Source organism: Pteropus medius, unplaced genomic scaffold, assembly GCF_902729225.1.
Source record: "Pteropus medius unplaced genomic scaffold, Ma_sr-lr_union100, whole genome shotgun sequence".
Lineage (NCBI taxonomy): Eukaryota > Metazoa > Chordata > Mammalia > Chiroptera > Pteropodidae > Pteropus > Pteropus medius.
Window position 1 is genome coordinate 2,198,020 of NW_024342471.1, and position 22,020 is coordinate 2,220,039.

At 38.8% G+C, this 22,020-nt stretch overlaps 1 protein-coding gene across 1 annotated transcript; it reads right to left on the bottom strand.

Annotated features, from left to right (window-relative positions):
- Positions 1 to 344: 344 nt before the first annotated feature.
- LOC120603350 (hemoglobin subunit alpha-like) lies at positions 345 to 3,805 on the bottom strand. Its single transcript, XM_039863701.1, is given in 3 exon segments — positions 345 to 697; positions 700 to 727; positions 3,794 to 3,805. Coding segments are annotated over 3 exon segments (393 nt in total).
- Between the last annotated feature and the right edge of the window lie 18,215 nt (positions 3,806 to 22,020).

A 22,020-nucleotide genomic window follows, 5' to 3' on the forward strand; every position in this document is an offset into this window, starting at 1 on the left:
CTTTTCTACTGTTAGGGTATTTTTTTCTTTCTCCTTACATTTCTTCTAATTTTTGCTTTATGAAAATTGTTAAAGTGTTATTTGGTACATAAATCTTAATAACAGTGATATATTTTAAAGTAAAGACTTTAATCTTTAGAAAGTATGTTTTCTTGTCTTTTTAAAAAAATGCTTTGGGTCTTAATTCTACCTTTTCAGAGACCTCTACCTTCATTTAATCTGCATATGTCTGATATATCTCTTTTTTTTGCACCTCACTCAGACTTTATTCAAAGATCAGGAAGCGCGGGTGCGCAAAGCGCAAAGAGGCCTCCCGCCGGGGCAGGAGTCGCCACGGCTCCAGCTTAACGGTATTTGAAGGTCAGCAGGGTGCTCACCGAGGCCAAGATCTTGTCCAGGGAGGCGTGGACAGCAGGAGTAAAATCAGAGGGGAGGTGACTGGCCAGAGTCACCAGTAGGTAGTGTGCTGAGGAGGTGTGCAGGTCGCTCAGATCCAACAGGGTTCCAGGCAGGTCATACATATGGCCCGCGGCACTGGTCAGCGTGTCACCCACCTTCTTGCCGTAGGACAGGTCAAAGTGGGGGAAGTAGGTCTTGCTGGTGGGGAAGCCTAGGAACATCCTCTCCGGAGCTTCTGTGCAGTAGTCGCCAACATTGCCGCCAGCTTTACCCCAGGCGGCCTTGACGTTGGTTTTGTTGCGGGAGACAGCACTAGGGTGGGTTCTTTCTGAGTTTGTGTAAGGACCAGAAGGGTGTGTCTGATATACCTTTATCCACCCTTTTATTTTTAATCTTTTGAATCTTTTTAATTTTGGTTTGTCTTACATACAACATGTTAATGTGCTTTGTTATTCAATCTGAAAATCTTTTTTGATTACATTTATCAACTGATTAATATATTTGATCTCAATTCTTACATATCGCTTTTATATATGTTTAAATAGTTCTGTCTTTGTATATGATATGGTTTATTTTATCAGTTTTCTCTTTGAGAGATTATAAACTTTGCTGTTTAGAAAGGTTTATATTATTGTTTTAATATTACCTTTATACTATTAACTTTATGCTATTAATATAACTATTAACTTTATGCTATTAATATAATTAATACTATTAATCTCGTGTTTTTACTATTGTCTATTGGTTTTCTACTATGAGCAATATTAAAATTATTTAATAATTTACTCCACCTCCTTTCTCCCAGTATTTGCCTTAAAGTATTTATTTTTATACTTTCGGTTAACACCTATGAGGCAATTAGTGTGTTTATTCTATAATCAGTGAATATATATTCTCCCTAGACTCCTTATTCTTTTAGTTAAACTCTATTTACACTGTTGGAGAATCTAGCCATTACATACTACTCTGTCTCCCTTATAACCATCATTTAGTCTTAGTTCCACAGGTGAATATATGTTTAATGCTAATCACTAATCTTTATGTCTATATCCCTCTAATCGTTTTGGTTGTATAAGCCCATTCTATAGTAGATTCCTCAAAAAGGTCAGAAGGGAACAATATTTTCTGAGTTCTAAAATGTTCAGAAGTTTGTGGTCTTTTGAACTTAAATGTAAGTTTGGCTGAATATAAAATTTGGCTCATCTTTTCTTTCCTTGAATGTCTTAACTATACTATTTCTTTGTTTTCAGGCATAAAGCATTGTATCAAAGATCTAATGTCAAGCTTATTTTCTTTCTTTCTTTAAAAGTGACTAAATCTTTTTGTCTGGATGCCCAGGGTTTTTTTTCAGCTTTGGACATTCTGGGTTGATTTTCCTACGTATATCAAGTATCCACTCAAATATAGTTTTATGTCTTTTTTATTTCATAAAAATTTCCTTGAGTTATTTTTACTATTTGTCCATTCTATTGTGTTTGGCTTTCTATGTTAGGACTTTCTATTACACATATGTTGGGGCATTTTTGCTATTTTAAATTTCTATCTCTTTTTAATCTTTTTTATCTCTTCTTGTATTTATTTATTTAAAGATTTTCCTCCTTTGCAAACTTTCTCTTAAACCATTATCTATGGTATTTTTTAACTCTCGTGTTCTTTCTAGTTTAGCTTTAAGCTTCTGAAATAATTTTTCTACATCTAATTTGTATTATGTTTTGTTCTTTTCTTTCCAAAACTTTCTTTTGTTACATTACTTGTTTTCTGAGTTTTTCTAACTTTGATTTAGGATTTTGCTGCTCTTATCATTTTATTAATTTCTTTTAACTTGTTTTAAAATATGAAGTTAGTCTTTATCTTCTTTTGGCATTATCTTTTTGCATACTTTTGTTGCTTGCATATACCCTTCTTTCTTTATAGTAATTTTGCATAGGAGTCAAACTCTAGTCCTTTTCTGTGGCTCATTTTCAAGAATAATTAAGTTGTCTATACTCTTAAGAGGAAAAGATGGGCCAGGACAGCTTTTATCACTTCACAACTCTTGAGCTCCTTCTTCTGTTGTTTTTGGGAAGTGTCCATAAACATTGTATCACTGAGAGAGACGCTACTGCCTCTCTCCTCCCCCCACTTTTATCTAGACCTTTCTTTTGCTCCTATCAGCCTAGTCCTGCTCAGCTGGGATTCTATTTCCAGTGTTTCTTCTCAGCATAGACTTTCCCTGACAGAGAGAGACTGAGGAAAGCTTCTAATCCTAAGGACCAGTCTTGCAGAGAAGTGAAAATTTGGGCCAACATGGTGGAAAACTGGGGCAAAGCAGACATCAAGTCAGAAAGAGTCCTACAGTGTATCTGGAAAGAGAAGAGGAAAGACCACATCCCATGTCTGGGGGCAGGAGAAGTGGGAAGGCCAGGCAGCCCAGTGGAGTGGCATGCCCTTGTTCCAAGGCAGACAGGACAGAATGTTCCTACATGTTTTGGGTGACTGGAGTCATCTGGTGAGCCTAGTCCCTACCTTCTCTTCTTATTAGAGCACAACTCTCTCTTTCCCTCCAGAGCTGCACTTTATACCTATTCAGATACACTAATGGTCAAAGAGAGAAGTTGGATGATGGGGCTCTTCTTTTGTGCACAGAACATGCCATAAATGGAAATGCCTTTAAAAGCAGTACTGTGCATTTTACTTATTTAAATGTATATTATCTGCCAAGCACTGTCTAGGTGCTAGAGATTCGATCTTTGTTAAGACAGTTAGGAGATAAGATGCTATTTGCAATTTTGGAAACTTTTTTTTTTTAGAAAAGCTAATAAAAGTGAGAAACTAATATAAAACAGGCTTGTATATACATCATATCATTTAATCCCCCTCAACGATCCTGAAAGCTAAATAATATTTTTCATATTTTATCATTCATAACTGGCTCAGAGGTTAATTAACCAATTCGAGACTATAGAATGTAGTAGAGACCAAATTTCAAATCCAGATCTGTCTAGTTCTAGAACCCATCCTGCTGTCGTCAATTTGTTTCTCAAGTGGTGAACACTGGACAATATTGGGTAATAACCATGTGATCTTGACCTCACTAGCATCCCTAGCTAACCACTTGGACTAACTGGGCTAAAACCAGTAAATTACAAAATATCCTAAAAACGAGGAGGGATAAGGGGGAGGATAGTGGGTACTCTTGAAAGCTGTTTTTCCAAAGCCCACATTAAATTACCAGCCTACGAATATTGTTCCATTGCTTTCCCTCTCCGCCACCCCGAATTGAGAATGGCTTAAAGCCTCCTCCCCACTTCATTATGCAGGGCAAGGAGCAGCCACCATGGAGGGCTGTGTTCTAATGCTTATTCTTTGCTGCTATAATAGGTTTGAAAAGAATGAAATAAAGCTATACCCACACCTGAAAGCCCATGGTAGAGTGGAAAGAGTCCAACTGATTTCTTAGTTTTAGATTTTTTCCCAACCTTACTGCTTTTGTTATTTTATGGCACTTAGTAAAGATTGAAAGTGAGAATAACTTCCCAAAATGAAAAATATTGAACATTGATGACATGGGGAGAAAATTACCCCAATACCATGTAAACAGAGAAGGATTAACAACAGGTACAGGTACCAAATAGAAAAGTCTAACAAGCTGGTGTTAGAAGGCTAACGATACTTTCAAAATAAGAAGTCATTTCCTGGCGTTATTCTAAGACAAGTTCAGTTATGGTGAGAAACAGCTCCAAGAGTCTAGGCACTGAGGGTCTGGGAGACCGTAAGAATGAAGTTATTAATAATATTAATGTTAAAATTATTAGAGACTTCCCAGGTGATGCAATCTTGATGCCCTGACACCTGTTCAGAATGTTGAACCCCCAAAGCCAAATAAATTGCTATGTATTAACCTGACTGCTCATTCTAGGCTCTGATTATATATAATATGATTTAAATGGGTCTGTATTTCTTCCAAATATGCATTACTCAACAGGATTGTATTTTGTGATTCTTTTGTTTCTTCCCAGCATCAAGGCACTATTCCAATGCTCTTTGTTTATGTTCTTTTACCTACAAAGTACCATTTCTCTTGGGGCAGGAGGACTTGGTTAAGGAAGATACATCTATCAACCAATCATCCAAGATGAAGCAAAATGGCTTCAGAAAATTCGGATGCTTGGCAAAGAAATGCACATGGTGGAAACAATCTCATGTAATAAATTGGACCCCTCCTGAGTGTGACACTCCATACTACCTCCATGACTTCCCTCCTATCTTGTTTTGAAAACATTTGAGTATATGACAATCTCTCCTAGGGGTATATCTTATATACTTTTTAAAACTGTATTTGATTGAGATATAATTTATATACAGTAAAGTGTATACATCTTACTCATAAAGCTCCATGACATTGTACCTATAAATTGTACCTACAACCCAGATCAAGACTTAGAACATTTCTGTCATCTCAAAAGGCATCCTTCTCCTCTTTCTAGTCAGTTGTTTCTAACTTAAGAGTCCAGCACTTTCTCTTTCTGATTTGTCATTAGAAAGAAAGAGGTCCAATAACTCAATAGAAAAAGAAAACTAATTTAAAAATAGGCTGAGGACCTAAGCAGACATTTTTTTTTCCAAAAAAACCATACACATGGCCAACGGGAACATGAAAAGGTGTTCAGCATCACTAATTATCATAGAAATGCAAATCAAAAACACAAGAAGATATCACCTCACACCTGATTGATGTCTATTACCAAAAAGTCAAGCAATAGCAAATGTTGATGAGGGTGTGAAGAAAGGAGACTGTACACTGTTGGTGGACACAGAAATTGGTGCAGCTACTATACGGAAACTGTGGAAGTTCCTCAAAAAATTGAAAATAGAACTACCATATGATCCAGCAATCCCATGTCTGGGTATATATCAGAAGAAAATGAAATCACTTCCTTGAAAAGATACCTGTACCCTCTTGTTCATTGCAGCATTATGCACCATAGCCAAAACATGAAAATAACCCAAGTGTCCGTTGACAGAAGAATGATGGTACATACACGCAATGGCGCGCACACGCGCGCGCACACACACACACACACACACACTGGAATATTACTCAGCCATAAAAAGAAGAAAATCCTGTTATTTTTAACAACATGAGTGGAACTTGAAGGCATTATAGTAAATGAAATAAGTCAGACTGAGAAAGACAAATACTGTATGACTTCATATATAGAATCTAAAAAAATAAATCCAAACTCAGAGCAACAAGATATAGAATGGTGGGGGTGAGGAAATGGAGAGATGTTGGTCACAAGGTACAAATTTCTAATTATAAGATGAATAAGTTCTGAGGAGCTAATATTATATATAGTTATCAGTACTGTATTATATGCTTTAAAGTTGTCATGGGAGTAAATCTTAAACTTTCTCACTGCATAAAAAAATTATAATTACGTCAGGTGAAGGAGGTATAAACTAACCTTATCATGATAATCATTTTGCAACATATATACATGTCTCAAATCAACCCGTTGTACACCTTAAACTTGCATGATGTTATGTGTCAATTATATCTCAGAAAAAAAAAAAAAAAAAAAAAAAAGAAAAAGAAAGAAATAGGTCCATAAAAATAGCAACCACAGGAAAGGGAATTCTGGTTTACAAAGGCTCTGATGAGAGGGGTTGCGATTTGCAGGTGGTAAAATGCACATCTTCCAAATAGACACATCATTAAAGAAATCCTGCATTTCCCCTGGCTCAGGTCCCTCACGAGCATCTGGGAGAAGTTCATTTTTCACTGAGAGGATTTTTCCAGATTTAAAATCTGCACATATTCATTGTTTTAAAAATTCAAAAAAAAAATAGAGAAAAGAGTAAAAAAGAATTTCGGAAAAGACAAAATTCTGTGATTCTCACTACCTGGAGATAACCACCATTTATATTTTAGTAACTAGTTTTTCGTCTCTCTCTGTTTACACACACATATAAACTTTTGAAGATGAGATTACATTATACATGTTGTTTTAGCATGGAAACTTTTGTTTTTAGTCTTTTTCCCCCTTAGCTCCTGCTCCCTCTTTTCCACCCTTCCACAACTTTCTTTCTGCTCACCTAATCACACACATGTATTGTTCACATACGTAAAGGTGTTTTATGTATTTTATAGATATAGGATAATCATACATATATACATATATGTAGTACATAGCTGTATACCTGCTTCTTAAATTTTCTCATTTAATAACAACAAAAATCATTAGCTTTTGTACACATAATATGTGTCAGGCACCCTTCTAAGCATTTACATTTGTTATATCAAGTGATATAGTTCTAATACATATGTTTAAAGGCAAGATGACACTTCCAGGAAAGAATAAATTACCATTTTTTAAGTCAACCATCTATTAATGTGCACTCATGATGTTTTAAATATTTTATTATTTGAATGAGAATTGTGAAATCTAAAAATAAGTCAAACATATGAGAATTCACTGTCATTTTATTATTTTAAATAAAAAACATTATAGGAGATAACCAGTAAAAATATTCCAGGAGCAGAACTTCTAGAGCAAAGAGCATGTGTACTTTTAATTTTAACCGTATCTGTTTACCCACCTCCACTGAGCGGGTGGCAGAGTGGTCATGTTCTATCATGTCAGGGGTTCCTGTGAACTTCTGCAGGCGTGACTCTCAGACTCCCATCACATTATGCAGAAGTACAGTGAGTGAACTCACAGACAAGAAGAGAAATGTGGTGCCTTCCAGCCCCAGTGACTCCCAGGGCCACCCCAGCCAAGGCCCTGCACAGAAAGACCTCACTCCCAGACCTACGTCTCCCACACACAGCCCCAATTCAGTAAGGGTACAGAACTCAGGACCAGTTGGAACAGAATAAATCACAACTCAACTCCATGATGATGAATTCTAAGAAATAATCCTGTGAAGGTAGATATATAGGCTACAGATTCTGTCCTGGAGAATTCAGTGATGTCCAGAGCTTCCAAGATGCACCCTCTAGACAATGCATTCGGTTTTCTCCAGGACTCCAGCAAACAAAAGCATCGACAATGATAGCCAGCCAGACACTTTACCCAGAACAGCGATAGATGTCTGATGCTGAATTATACTCAGGGTCTGGACGAGTAGTTCGCTTTCCCTAGAGAATGGAGAGCTGAAGCTGGCAAGAACAAAAGAGGAGCCCTTCAATGATGGCTCCTACAAAAAATCTGCTTTCCATGGAGTTAAGCAGAACTAAGAAGTCAGTGAATTCCATGGAGATGAAGCCTAAATCCCAGGCACCCCTTTGCTCCCAAAAACCAATCACGGCACTCAAATTCCAACACATTGTGGACCAGATTTGTTGGATGGTGTTCCAGTGATCTTTTGCTATATCTTAAAAAACAAACAAACAAACAAACAAACAAAAACTTGGTAGTTTAAAACAGCTCATCTCTGCTTAATGTGATATCAGCAACCTGACTAGGGCTTAGTATCCATTTTCAAGATGAGTCACTTGCTTAGCTGACAAGATGGCCCTAGTTGTCAGCTGGGTGCTTGGCCGGAGTTGACACTCTGGGGCTTCAGTTTCTTCAGGTCTTCTTGAGTTTCCTTATGACATGGCATCTGGATCTACGAGTGAGTGTATGGAGAAATCTGGGCAGAAGCTGAAAGCTTTCCTATGATCTAGTCTCAGGAGATCCAGAATATCACTTCAGTGCATCCTTTAGGACAAGCCAGTCACTCAGTCCAGCTCAGAATCAAGGAGAGGGGAACCAGCAGCCACCTCACAATGGGAGGAGGATAAGAATTCACTGCCATCTCTAATCTACCGCTGGTGGGACCTGCATCTAGCTGTATAGTGTTCCTAGAAGAAGCCTCAGGTGCATTTCAGCTGTGTCATCGTGCCTCATCAGCAGAATGCCATGCTCAGGAGAGAACACTAAAAGATGACGTGAATGTCAACAGACTTTAAAACCCATATTTACTAGTTCATCATCTGAGCTGTGACTCTCCACTATCCTAATACCCCTACGAATCCTTATAAGCAATACTTTCACCTACTTACCTTTTAAAAGGTAGGAAAAACATTCTAACCTAAACTGAATACATTATATCAGAAACTTGGAAAAATTAGTGGACTCATGCAAGGAGTTCAGAAAATCCTTGTGGATTTTTACAAGTTTAATAGCCTAAAGATTTAATATTTTCACTAAAGTAGACTGTAGCTACAACAGAAACAGTCTGGGAACTATGTTTACCCAGCCAATAAGGACTTAACTACAGTAGCTCTATGATATAAACTTCCTTCCTGCCCACAGCAATCGCTGTTCATTTACACAAGGTCTGAAATTAGAATGCCTCAGTTGCAAATAAGGCTCTAATATTAATGAACTTAGTTTTGGACCTTATGTGTGGATTGTTTTTGTGGAAACTGAAAGCCCAAGTTATTGAAATTTAGATATGCACAGAAATTTAATGAAGCACTTTCTCTAGCTCCGCCCCGCGCCGCTCCCGTCCCCCCTCCCCGCGCAGCGCCCCGCCCCAAAGGCACCATACATTTCTTCTTGATGCAAAAAACCCTGAAGTGAGGTACAGGGGACGCATTCAAGTTCTCTGTGGACAAAAGAAAAGGCTGGAGCAGGTCTGACATTCCCAATTGGTTTCCCATTTGGGCCTTTCCCTACCCTGAGTTCCTCCAACAGAGACGCACACAGATCTTACCCAGGGTGGTGGTGGCACTCTGCACCACAAAAGCAGGCCTCTGAGACATGCCCAAAGAGGATTCTAAGTCTAATCAAAATTGTCTTGATTTCCAGAGGATGGAACATGGACCTAAAACACAAAATTATTAATTTCTAAAAATCATATCAACCCTTGATATCGAGGATCTAGGAATTTCAAAGGTCTCTTTGCAACCCAGAGAATGCTAGAAATTTTCTAAAACTGTTTTTATTCATGCTGTTACTGTGCAGGACTTCTCCCTCCAAAATATGAGCGAACCATCCAGTAAAAAGTGATGCACCAATAACTCCAGGAGCCGTCTCCTGCCCACTAGCCCATCCCATCAGGAAACATTTCCAGACCTTCCCCTACTTCCCTCCCTGTGTCCTCATATCTCTATAGGTGCCTTCAAGCAATGGTAGAACAGAAGACTAACTATTTTTACATAACTTAATGGGTGCCAGGAAATATTTTAGGAGCCATCATTTCTTCCGTTCTAACTGGTTTAATTGGAATGTTTGATGTTTTTGTCTTGTTTGTCTTGGTGTCACAAAGACAAGAAAAAGAACATAGATGTAATTTCAGGGTTAAATAAAAGTACAAGTCACCATGAATGGGATAACCATTTCCTCTGTAAGTTTTAAAGCATTGTGTTGTGAAGTTGGTTGTGCCTATACTGACTCTTTCAGTCCTGCTTCGGTTCACTCTGACCATTTATACAGGAATTTTACTCAGGCCAGTTGCCCTCATGTGTCTCATGGGATGTGCAGGTGACAAAGGAAGCAACATTCAGGACCACTTTCTCACCTCATCCCTAAACTCCTGACTTCTGGCCCCATAACCTGGGCTCAGGCTACACTGGCTCTTCTCACGGGTGGCCCTGCTGCCGTGCATCTGGCCCTTTGTTAAGGTGACAGCAGCCTAATTGCATATTCTTTTCTCATTGAAGCAAAATTGTTGGTATTCCACGGGAGCTGTTTGCTGTATAATGCACCATCTGGTTCTCTGTGATAAGGAAATAATTGATTATTTTGAAGACTCTTAACTCATCCTGCCTGCTGTACTGTATGAGAAGAGAGGGACCTAAAATTGTATGATAGTCCTGCTTTCGCTAAAATGAAGCAAGGAGCTGCATTTTAGCTTCAGAAAGCCAAAATTTCCTTCTAATTAACCTATATTTTAACAGATACTAATAAAGTGATTACTATATACCAGGCACTGTTCTAAGGACTGTTCTAAGGACTTTATACAAGTATTAGCTTATTTTTCTTCAACATAGGCTGCAGGAGAGGAAAGAATGAAGAGTCTTGAGAATGTTCTGGTTGTTGATCTGGGTGCTGGTTACCTGGATGTGCTCAGTTTGTGAAAATGTGTCGACTGTGCACTTATAAGTATGTGTGTTTACGTATGTTATTCTTTAAAAAAAAATTAAAAATTCCAGTGTAGTAGATGCTATTGTTTTTACTCCTTTTACAGATGGGAAGACTGAGGCCTAGAACTGGCTTGTGGTCATGTAGCTGAAACGGTTCACCCAGAATTGGAAGTCAGTCTGGTGCTGGACTCCAGGCTCTTACACCTCATGCTGCCCCTCTGTGTATGGTGCAAGGAATGCAGACAGTGATGGAGGCAGTCAACGAGGCAAAAGGGGACTCAGGGGTAAAGATGTGATAGAGCACCATGAAACGGGTAATAAATGGGTCAGGAGCAGCCCCCAGAAAGAGCAGCAAGACATGTCAAGTAACTGGAACCCCACACTGGAGCCTTTGACTTACCTGACCCTTCTCTCTCCTTTCTCCAAGTTGACTTTTGGTAAAGTGAGACAAAGAACAAATAGATTAAATGACCTAGAGAGTATTTAGGAAGACGTCTACACTCAAAACTCTACTCCTTTTCTACCCAGCTCAGAAAGAGCCCTATGACTCACCCAAGGAGGAGAAATTACTAATAAACAAAACTTCCAAGGCAGGTCTTGAGATTACTGAGTTCAGTATGGCTTCCTTTACCCTCTCTGGCTGTATCTCCAGATGCGGACCATACATTTCTAGTGTCTTTATCACCATTTCATCTTTATCAACAATAACAGCAATAACATTGAGGCTCTGCTCTGTGCCAGGAGTTTGACTCATGTAAAAAATAATAATAATAAGACTGAAAGCTTGGGAGCTAAAGCTGAAGCAGACAGCAGTTACAGCATTACGAGGTAAATTCTTGTCAGGAGTGTCCAATTCTTACCTGAGCAGAGGTGTGCCTGTTAGACAAAGAAGGCTCTGAAATCACAATACAGTGGAACCCCATGTAACAGCTTAACCTCCTCTGTTGATTCTGAGATAAAGATTTGAGTGTAGATAATTCATTTGGAAAGGTGTCTCAGGAAGTGAGGACGTGAGACAGAGGGAAGGGAGCCAGCACAAGGAATGTGAAGGTGTCTACTGTGGGCAACTAGAGCTCAGTCATGCTGGGGCCTCTGGGAGACTGCACAAACCTCACTGCAGTTGTCCTTCATTCCACTGAGGACTAACAGCCACCACTTGTAACCAGCTCTGCCCTGTGCCAAGCATCCTCTAATGGGTGAAGAGCCATGGGGCTTGCAGCAGGAAGCCCGAGGAACAAAGCAACAGTGAGTGCTGATGGGCTATGGATGCCCAATGGCAGCCTCAGCTGCATCTTTAAACCCTGAAGCCCACCTCCGTGGATTTAGCAAAATGCATCAGCCACTCGAGTCTTTATTTTTTTTTTAATTAAGTTTATTGGGGTAACATTGGTTAATATAATTATATAATTTTCAGGCATACATTATCATTTGACATTCTATTGTCTGTTTACCACCCAAAGTTCAGTTTCCTTATGAGTCTTGTTTAATGATCTAGATGGGGTGTGTTGACTCCCTCTTCTAATTCCTGTTCTGGGTAGGTCCAACCCTCCAGGGAATGGCAAGGCCTGAGAGCCAGCCTGGCAGGTGCTGAATGGAGTGCTCTGAACACTGCCTCAGAAGCACTGGGGAAATGATGGATCTGCATTCCTGATTTCCAGAATTTTCTTGAAAGCACAGGGCTGGAGTAGACCAGTCTCTACAAAGTAGATTCAGATCTATGGATTTATTCTCTAAGAATCAATTCAACTGGAAAAGCAAAAAGTCAGCATCCCTTGGGCAAAGTAACCCCTTTATACATAACATATTCCTCCTGTTCATTTTATGTCCTTTCCTGAAATACTCCTCTCCCAATTCCTCCCCAGACCTACAGGCCGGACTTCACAGTTTACTTCACGTGCGTGTTATTTTCCTCCTCACCCATATCCTTGCCATTGCTGGGGCTCAGGGCAGCTACCCCAAATTATTCCACATGACGTATTGATTATTTTGAATTAAAATCACTTGAGAAGCAGCAGGAGCTGGATGTGCTCTCTCGTTCTCTTCTGTCTCTCTAACTGCAGGAAAGAAACCATGTGAAAGGTGCCCTCCCCGCCCCAGAAGGGCCAACGAGAAATCACATTAATGAAGATGCAGCCTTATCGCCAGAGGGAAAGAATCCAGAGCTGAAAGCCTATATAAACAAATCCTTGTTTATTTTACAAATTTACTGCCCTAAGCCTACATTCTACTTAAAGTCCTAATGAATTATGTACCCCCAAATCTACGCTCCTTTGTCTTGTCAAATCTCCACAAATTTATTGTTTCTTTGTGTAAAGTATTTACAAATAAAGGCCCTGCTTTACTTCTCTCACAGCGAGTTATTCTTTTAATTCTCTCATGTATACATAACAAAACTTGGGATTTTCTCCCATTATTCTGCCTTGTGCCAATTTTATTAGTAGCCCAGCAACAAGAATTCAAGAAGCATAGACAGGGGAATTCCTTCTCCCCAGCAACATAAAGGCAGAGAGAGACTTATGGCCAAAGCAATTGAGAATGGGGCATGGGTCAGGCAGCTGCAATGAAGGTGTGCCTCAAAAAAAAAAAAATTCTGGTTAACCTGAAAATTCGAAGAACAGAAACTACCCTTGGTACTAAGATTAAGATTGTCCCTCAGCTGGGGAGAGGAAATAAACGATGGCACACACATACTGACACACACATAATGGAGTACTGACACATTGCAGCAGAGATGAATCTCAGGTGCATATGTTACTTGAAAGGAACCAGAGTCAAAAAGTCATATACTGTGTGATTCCATTTATATTGCATTCTTGAAAAGGTGAAACTACAGGGACAGAAAACAGATCAACGATTGCCAAAGTTTGGAGGTAGAGGGAGGGGGCGACTATGAACAGGGCCAGCTTCAGGATGGAGTGCCCTGAAGGCTGCATGTTCAGAAGGGCCCAGGCTTAGATGAATGCTCTGCTGTTACTGTCTAAAACTTGTCATCATTTGCCTTTGAACTTGTGTTTTCTAAGTGAAGTCCAGTGGATCAATGGAGTATGCCTGTGAGCACAGAAAATATATACAGTAGTCTTATCCACCACTGGCTTTAGCTGCCCCACCCACATAGAATATTCACGATGCCTCATGAACACAAACCCTAGGATCCACGAGATTGTGGGAGTACAATGAGAATCAAAGTACAAAGAAAGCATGTTACAGAACCCTCTGGCTCCACAGGATATTGGCAGAAAGTATGTGCATCCAGAAGCAAAATGAAAACGATTGAGTTAGTTTCCTACAGCTTTCCATTCTTCTAGTAAGAATAAAATACTTATGTATGCACAAGCTACCAAATACAAATTGTGTGATTTCAGTGATGCCACATACTAGTTAAATGCTTTTATATCTGCATTTAAAATTGGCATTACACAGTATAAAAATAAATTATAACATTAAATTGAAAAGTTTTTACACAGCAAAGGAAACCATCAACAAAACAAAAAGACAACACACTGAATGGAGAAGATATTTGCCTATGATACATCTGATAAGGGGTTAATATCCAAAAATTTATAAAAAAGTAATACAATGCAACACCAAAAAAACCCATGAACAATCCAATTTAAAAATGAGCAGCAGACCTAAATAGGTACTTCTCCAAAGAGAAAATACAGATGGATAATAGGTATATGAAAAGATGCTCAGCGTCACTAATCATGAGAGAAATGCAAATTAAAACCATAATGAGATATCATCTCACACACGTCAGAATGGCTATCATCTGCCTTCTCAGAATCTCGGCCCAGTTTTGCTTGTTTTTTCTCAGGCAGAGCTGTCTGATAAAGACCACCTTCTCCCAACTGCAGAACACCCCTGGGACAGAGGGACACAAGAGGAGGCTCACGTGGGACATTCCTCCGGTAGGGGAGGCCAGAGTTCTCTCGAGACCACATGGTGGAGGCCCCTCTACTCCACCAGGTTCTCCCCCTCAGGCTCAACTCTGCTCCCAAGTCTCCTGTTAGACACATTTGAACCTGGAGAGCAGGGCTCAATCTGTTGATTGCCCTGCAGAATGGAGCAGAGGCTCTGAAGCCTGGAGTCTCCCACCTCCATGTCACACTGTCCTCAGCCCAGAGTCACATCTCTTCCCAAGCACCTTTAAAGACACTCAATCAGCTGAGGAATCTCTCCAACATGATAAATTCTTGGTAACATTTGTCGGAAGAGTGGATGAATAACCCATAAATAACCTCAGTTACAGTAGCTCTCAATAATTAAGGCTCTACATGATTTTTTCCCTTCTACGCTGGAGGATCCTGGGTTCAAGAATTAAAGTTACTTGCCAAACACCATATATTCGCCAAAGAGTGAGCCCAGAACAAAAGCCTGAGTGACACTCCCAACCCTGCTGCACACACATTTTCACTCCAGCAGTAGCCAAAGCCACAGCACATCATCACTGTGTCCACTGGTCCAGTCTCCATTTTCCCCCTGCAAGTTTCACCCAACTGATAAAAAAATTTATCCTAAGAAAATAATCATGAAATTATATGAGTTACATGAGAAACACAACTATATGAATGATCACTTTAGTGAAAGAACAGAACTGGCATTTAAAATCTGTATCCATAAACATATATGCAGAAGAAAAAAAGACTTTAAAGGTATACACACAAATATATTAACAGTGTTAGCATAGGATAGACTAATTTTAATTTTTCTCTTCATTTATCAACATTTCCTAAATTTTATGTAATAACTGATATCATTTATTTTATTATCTATAGATTTCTTTTTTAATCTATAATTTCTGGGGTGTTATTCTCCTTTTTGTTGAATCTGATAATTCATTCCCAGCAGTAATATCCTAATCATATGATTTTCATCCCACTCTGCACATTCAATCCACAAATACCCATTGACTACTTACTACTAGAGCTAAAAGCTCTTCTGGTATAGTTGGCAAGGGCAAGAAAATGAATTTTAATTTTGTTTAATTTAAAGTCATTAAATTTAAAAACATACTATATTCGGTTATTAGAAGCCTTTACATAACTTTGGAACTACTTCTTCAACTGTAAATTTTATGAAATCTAAACACAGATTAAGCATTTCCAATGAAAATCAAACGTCTAAATCAAAATGCGCAGTAACCAGATTTTGTAAGGTATATATGTGTTGAATCACTATTTTGTACACTTGAAATTAATATAATATTGTATGTCAATTATAATTTAAAACACATTTAAAAATAATAAAAGTAAATAAATTTGAATGTGCAATAAATAAAAAATACACAGAAATTCCCCTATCATGTACAGAAACAAAGAATGTAAAATATCTCAGCAATAAATTTTATATTGACCACATGTTGAAATGATATTTTGACTCTATTGGATTAAATAAAATCTGTTATTAAAATTAATTTCATTTGTTTTTTAAAGTGATTACTGAAAAATTTAGAATCACACATGTGACTCCTATTATTTTTCATTGGACGATGCTGCTCTAGAAAACTGTGGGAAAATCAAGTAGCATAATATCGAGAGTGAGACACTTAAGTTTGTTAAGAGAGTAAATCTCATTTATGTGTTTTTTATCACAATAAAAAAAGTCAAGCACTTGCTTTTTAAATCTATTAATAACTCATTTTTAAATTAATGATGTTTATATAGAACAAAACTAATAATGTAAGAGGATGATTCACAAAGTTTCAGAAAAGATACGAGGGGTTTGACTTTGCTTGTCACTAGTTGTGTCTCCTCTGGGAAGTTTTGTAACCTCTCTGTGTTCAATTTCTCATCTGTAAAATGGAAATCAAAGAATGTCTCACACAGGATTATAAGTAAGAGTCGATATAGGTGAAGTGTTGATATATAGGTAAATGTTAATTATCATTTCAGTTATCTTGGCACTCTCTAAATTCCTAATCATATTTTTATTATTTCCATCTTTAGTTTTATTCTCATGTGAAATTCTAAGCCTAATGTTTGTTTGCATTAATAAGCACTCTCAAGATCTCTTTCTATTCCCTTGAATTCTTCCATTAAGCTTCACGACAACAGAATTTACCATAATTGTTAATTGGCTCTAATTTAACATGCCTACATGAACATAAATTTCAAATAATAATTCTGTGCTTGATTTTCATTTCTCTCAGTACTCAGTACTCAAGTGCCTCAGTGAAACTGAAAGTCGGTACTTCACAGAAGCACTGGAATTACATAGGAGCATCTGAAATAGTCCAACAGTGAGCTCGGATAGTGTCCAGTTCAGGGTTACTGAGAGCCATCCAGGCAAAGGATTGCATCCATATCAAGAAATCAACTCTTCCTTCACCCTCCACTAATAAGGAACTACGAAAATAGGATTGTCCATTGGACATGATGGAACTGCTACCTTGAATAGCTATGGAAAGGTGAATATTATTAGAATGTTAATATTATAATACCGTGACAGCCTAGGGTTGCTAACCTCCTTCCTTCAAATAGACCCCCAACCTGAATGGGAATGTGTCTTTAGCATAATAAAGCACCAAAGTTATACACTCTTCTGTGAAGGATCAGTGATCTACTAGGCTGGAATCAGGAACCACCTGACCATCTCCACCTCTCTGACACCTGGGTGCCAACCTGATGGAACCAGGACCCTGGAACGAGGGCAGAGGGGTAGGGAAGAGAAGAGGAAGGCAATCAGAGGCTGAAAGGTCTGTGGACACCATCTGAGGTGCACATATCTATGGGATTAAAGAGAAACTCAATGGGAAGAAGAAAGAAATGTCTCCTGCTGTCCTCAGAAGTCTATATGCTCATGACTGATAACCAATAGGATGATTGCTTTATTTCTGGCAATGAAATTTATCAGTGCACCAGGCATTCAAGGCATAATAATGGAATAATAATATTAACAGCCTTCATTTATTGTGTGTTTTCCCTGCCCAGACTCTAGGCTAAGTCCTCTGCTTTCCTTGCATTATCTGATCCATGAGATGAATATTAGTTATCTATTGTTTCATAACAAATTACCCCAATGCTCATCAACTTAAGACAATAAACATTTATTATCTCACACAATTTCTGTGGGTCAGGAGTCTGAGAATGGCTGGGCTGGAGGATCCTCACTTGCGTGCCTGGCAAAATAGTGCTGGCTGTTGGCAGGAGGTCTCAGTTCCTTGCCATTTGGGCTACTTGAGTTTGGGGCTGCTTGAGTGTCCTCACAACATGGCAGCCAGTTTCCCACAGAGGAAGAGATTCAAGAGAAGGCAAGCTGTCGTATGTCTTCTGACCTATCCTCAGAAGTCACATGCTGTCATTTCTACAATATCCTATTGATTATATAGGTCAGCCCTATTCTGTCCAGGAGGAGGCTCTACAAAGGCGTGAATACCAGGATTGGGGATCACTGGGGAACATCTTGGAGTCTGTTATGACCTCAGGAGAGTATGATTATTCCCATTTCACAAGAGAGTAAAATCGAGGCACAGGAAGGTAAGTCAGTTTTCCCAAAGACACACAGCTGGTGTTTGGCAGAGCTAGGATTTGAAACCTGGTCTCATTGACTCCAACACCACACAGAGGCAACACTGAAGCCTGAACTCTGATTAGGTGAAAAGGTGGGTGGGATCTCTACCAGTACTTTAGGGCACAATGCACTTATAGGTTTTACGTTTTACAGCCTGGTGATCCAAACTTCACATTTGACATTGATTCCATGGCAAATTATCTTCTAAATTCAGGTATCCAGTCTGCACATTTTGAAACCAAACTTGCTAGTAAAATGAGAATTGCCTGCATCTTCAAATTCCAGGCAGCCATCTGCAGTGAGTAAAAATAATGTGACTAACTGTAGAGCAAGAATCTTACGGATTTATATCCACCAATGTGCTAATTGGTCAATTATGAATATGCTATTTTAGAAGAATAACTATACTTGGCATTCTCTTTCTATACATCAATAACTTCTAAAGTTTCTTCTAACTCTAAAATTTCCTAATTCTTTAATTATAGAAAATTAAACTAAATAATGGGAAATCTAAAGTTTAAAGGGAGAATAAAGATTGTATGAATAAACAGTAAACGTAAGTGACTTTCACATCCCCAAGCTACTTTCTCAAAGAACAATTTTAAATGCTAAATTTATTATGTTTTTTGTTGTTTTGAGGGGTTTTTTTGTTTTTGTTTGTTTGTTTGTTTTTTGGTTTTTTTGCTATATACCTCCTAGAATGTGACCTTTGTATCTGTAATTCCTTTCATTTAAAAAAGGTAAACTTATAAGGACAACTACCCTCTAGAGGGTGATGAGTCAGCAACTGAGAACTGTTGAGTCATCAATCAATTAGATAAATGCTGTAAGTTACAACAAAATGTGTGGTGAGAGAGCAAGGTGGACTTGTCCATCAGTCAAAAATGTCTGGGATGTGCTCACCACGCAGATCCTATGTGCGCTCTTCCTGGATTTGGAGGGCTTGGAAGCTCAGTGGAACACAGTGGGATCTCCACCAACCACCACTCCTTCATTCTAGAACAGCTTTAGGCCAATGGTCTTCCACCTTTTTTATTGTAAACTTATAAACAATTTTGAAAAAACTCCCCCACCCAAATATTGTGAAGTTGACATCTAAATAATTTCATCATAACTTTAATTGATTGAAAAGCCAGATAATTTCTGGCATTTTGAAAAAATCGATAGTTAAATGGAAATGTTACCACCTTTTGTAGCCAATAACCATCTGTTCCTTAATCTATCTAGGGCACCATTGTGTTTTCTGCTTCTGCCTCCCAGTCTGTCCTTTGATTAAAACACCACCTGCCACCTTAAAAAAATTCGCCTCTCTCTACCATAATACTTCACAAGAAATAACTAAACACATGAATAAACATTTGTTTAGCCTTTCTTCATCTGCCGCCAGAATTTGTGTTTCTAACTGATACACTGATCTTGACTCACATTCAATAAAAAGCCTGGCAATGTATTGTATACATAGATAACGTACTCCCACTAATGCTAGTCTAAACTGTCATGTAGATGAAACACCTAACACAAAACCTAACTTGGTCATTTTTGGTACCCTCTGTTATGAAGTGCCCATTTGGTTCTTTGCTCACTTCTCTGTTCGGCTGTTCAACTTTTTCTTATCAATTTGTAAAAGTTTTTTTTATGTATTCTCGATATGAGTCCTTTGACAGTCATAAATATTGCATATACATTTTCCCACTCTGCGGCTTGCCTTTTTCCTCTTTGAATAGTCTTTTGGTGAACAGCCATTCTGGATTTTGCTGTAGTCCCATTTTTTAATATATAACCTGTTTAAGAAAGCTTTTCTAATCTCAAGAGTATAAAGATATTCCCCTACGTTTCTTCTAAAAACTTTATTGCTTTTCTTTTCAACTATAGATCAACAATCCACCTGAAATTGATTTTCATGTAAGGTAGGAAAGGTGAAATGTAATTTCCTGGCACCTGAGTGTGGTGGTTGTAAGTCAACACCTCCTGCCACATGTGATTGCCAGCAATAGAACTGGGGTGGCTATGGCGTTCTGGTCCTTCTTTGAGTCATTGGGTGGATACTGGATGCTTCAGAGCTAAAACAAACAGAAAAACTCTGTGAGTTTTTCTTCATTTGCCAATTTCTTAGAGGAGAACTAATATTTTGAAACTGATTTTTTTGTCTTTACTTTCCAGTTTCTTAGAGGAAAAATCGAACATTATGTGGACATAAGAGCCAGTAAAGGAAAACTCTTTTATAGCATAACTCATCCTCTCCCCAACTTGTTGCCCCCACTTTGAAATTAATCAGAGCAGTCCCTTCGAGATGCTATTTTGTGACCATGAGTGACCAGTGCAGCAGAGATGGCCAAACCTCTACTCTAAGTTATTTATATGCAGACAGATGAGCCTCACAGATCTTTTCATCTCAACAAGGCACTGAGCACCATTCTCCCTAAATCCTCACCAATGGCATGGACTGGAAGGGTATGCCCCTTGGCTATTCTTAAGAGAAACTACAGACTTATAACTAGAACAATATAAAGGAGTTGGTGAAGGAGTAAGAGGGGCTCTGGCTTGTGAATCAGGAGACACCATTTCTAGTCCTGAAACCTGGGCAAGTCACTTAACCTCTCTGAGCTTTGGTTTTCTTAACTGTGAAATGAGGGATTGGGACGGGCAGTCTTAATAGCTCCATTAATATCCTATGAATCTGTGAGATTCAAAACAACGCTGAAGTCAGACATGATGACGACTGTTTCTAAAGTAGAAATTAGTCTTTTGGGGACACCCTCAAGTGTTGCATGTTTCAATGATGACTGTTCCTCAAACCAGCAGTAAACTTCCTATATACAATTAAAATAATAAAATCTGAGAGCCAAAAGGAATTCCCAATCCAAATTTTCTTTTTGATGGTGAAGAAACACAGACTCAGAAAAGTCATGAGTTAATTCTCGGTTGATTCTAAATCCTTTTGACTCTCTGTCTGGTGTTCTTAGAACTAATCCAGCTGGCTTTATTAAATTGCACTTTCCAAGTGGGTAAATTGGATGATGAAAATGTCACATTTTAAGTTCTCTGGCTGTACTTTGGCATTTAATAAAAGAAAAGAAAGATGTGAACTATGGTGTTTTTGTCTTTTTTCTCCTTTTGCACCCACATTATTCATGGAATGCCAGAGAGCATTTGCTTTGTAGACCTCCATAGCACCTCCTAGAAAAAGCCAAGAAAAATAGCCTGCCAGCAAACTTGTGGACCCCTTGCCCAGCTGAGACTTGGAGCCCACCAAAGGACTGGAGACCATTTCCCTAAAGGCAAACTTAGAGTGGAAAGATTTGTGTTGTCACCTTTTACTGGTGAAAGCTTTGGTAGGATGCCAAGGGCTGTGCTAGAGAATTTTCCTTCAGATGTACCCCAGAGGAATGGAGGATCATGTACAGAAATTGGCCACATATGCCTCTGAATTTCCTAGAGTGAAGATGAGTGGTTTCATTGCAAGGGACATTGATTTCCATCTAAAACAATCAAAGAAATAACTTTTCTCAACTCACTGAGCAGAGCCACTATACTGGTTTCCCACTGTTTCCATAACGAATTACCATAAGCTAAATGGCTTAAAACAGGGGTCCCCAACCCCCGAAGCACAGACTAGTACCTGTCCGTGGCCTGTTAGGAACTGGGCTGCCACAGCAGGAGGTGAGCGGTGGGAAAGCGAGCGAAGCTTCATCTGTATTTGCAGCCATTCCCCAGAGCTAGCATCACCGCCTGGACTCTACCTCAGATCATCAGGCATTAGATTCTCAAATGAGCACCAGTCCCTAGTGCCAAAAATGTTGGAGACCGCTGGTTTAAAACAACACACATTTATTCTTTTAGGTTCTGGAAATCAGAAGTCTGAAGTGAGTCTTATAAGTTATAATCAAGGTATAGGTAGTTATGTTCTTTCTGGATGCTTCAGGGAAGGATCTGTTTCCTTGCTTTTTCCAGCTTCTAGAGGCCTCCTACAGCCCTTGCCTCATGGTTTCTTCCTCCGTCTTCAAAGTGCATCACTCCAGTCTTTGCTTCCATCTTCCCATCTTCCTCTGACA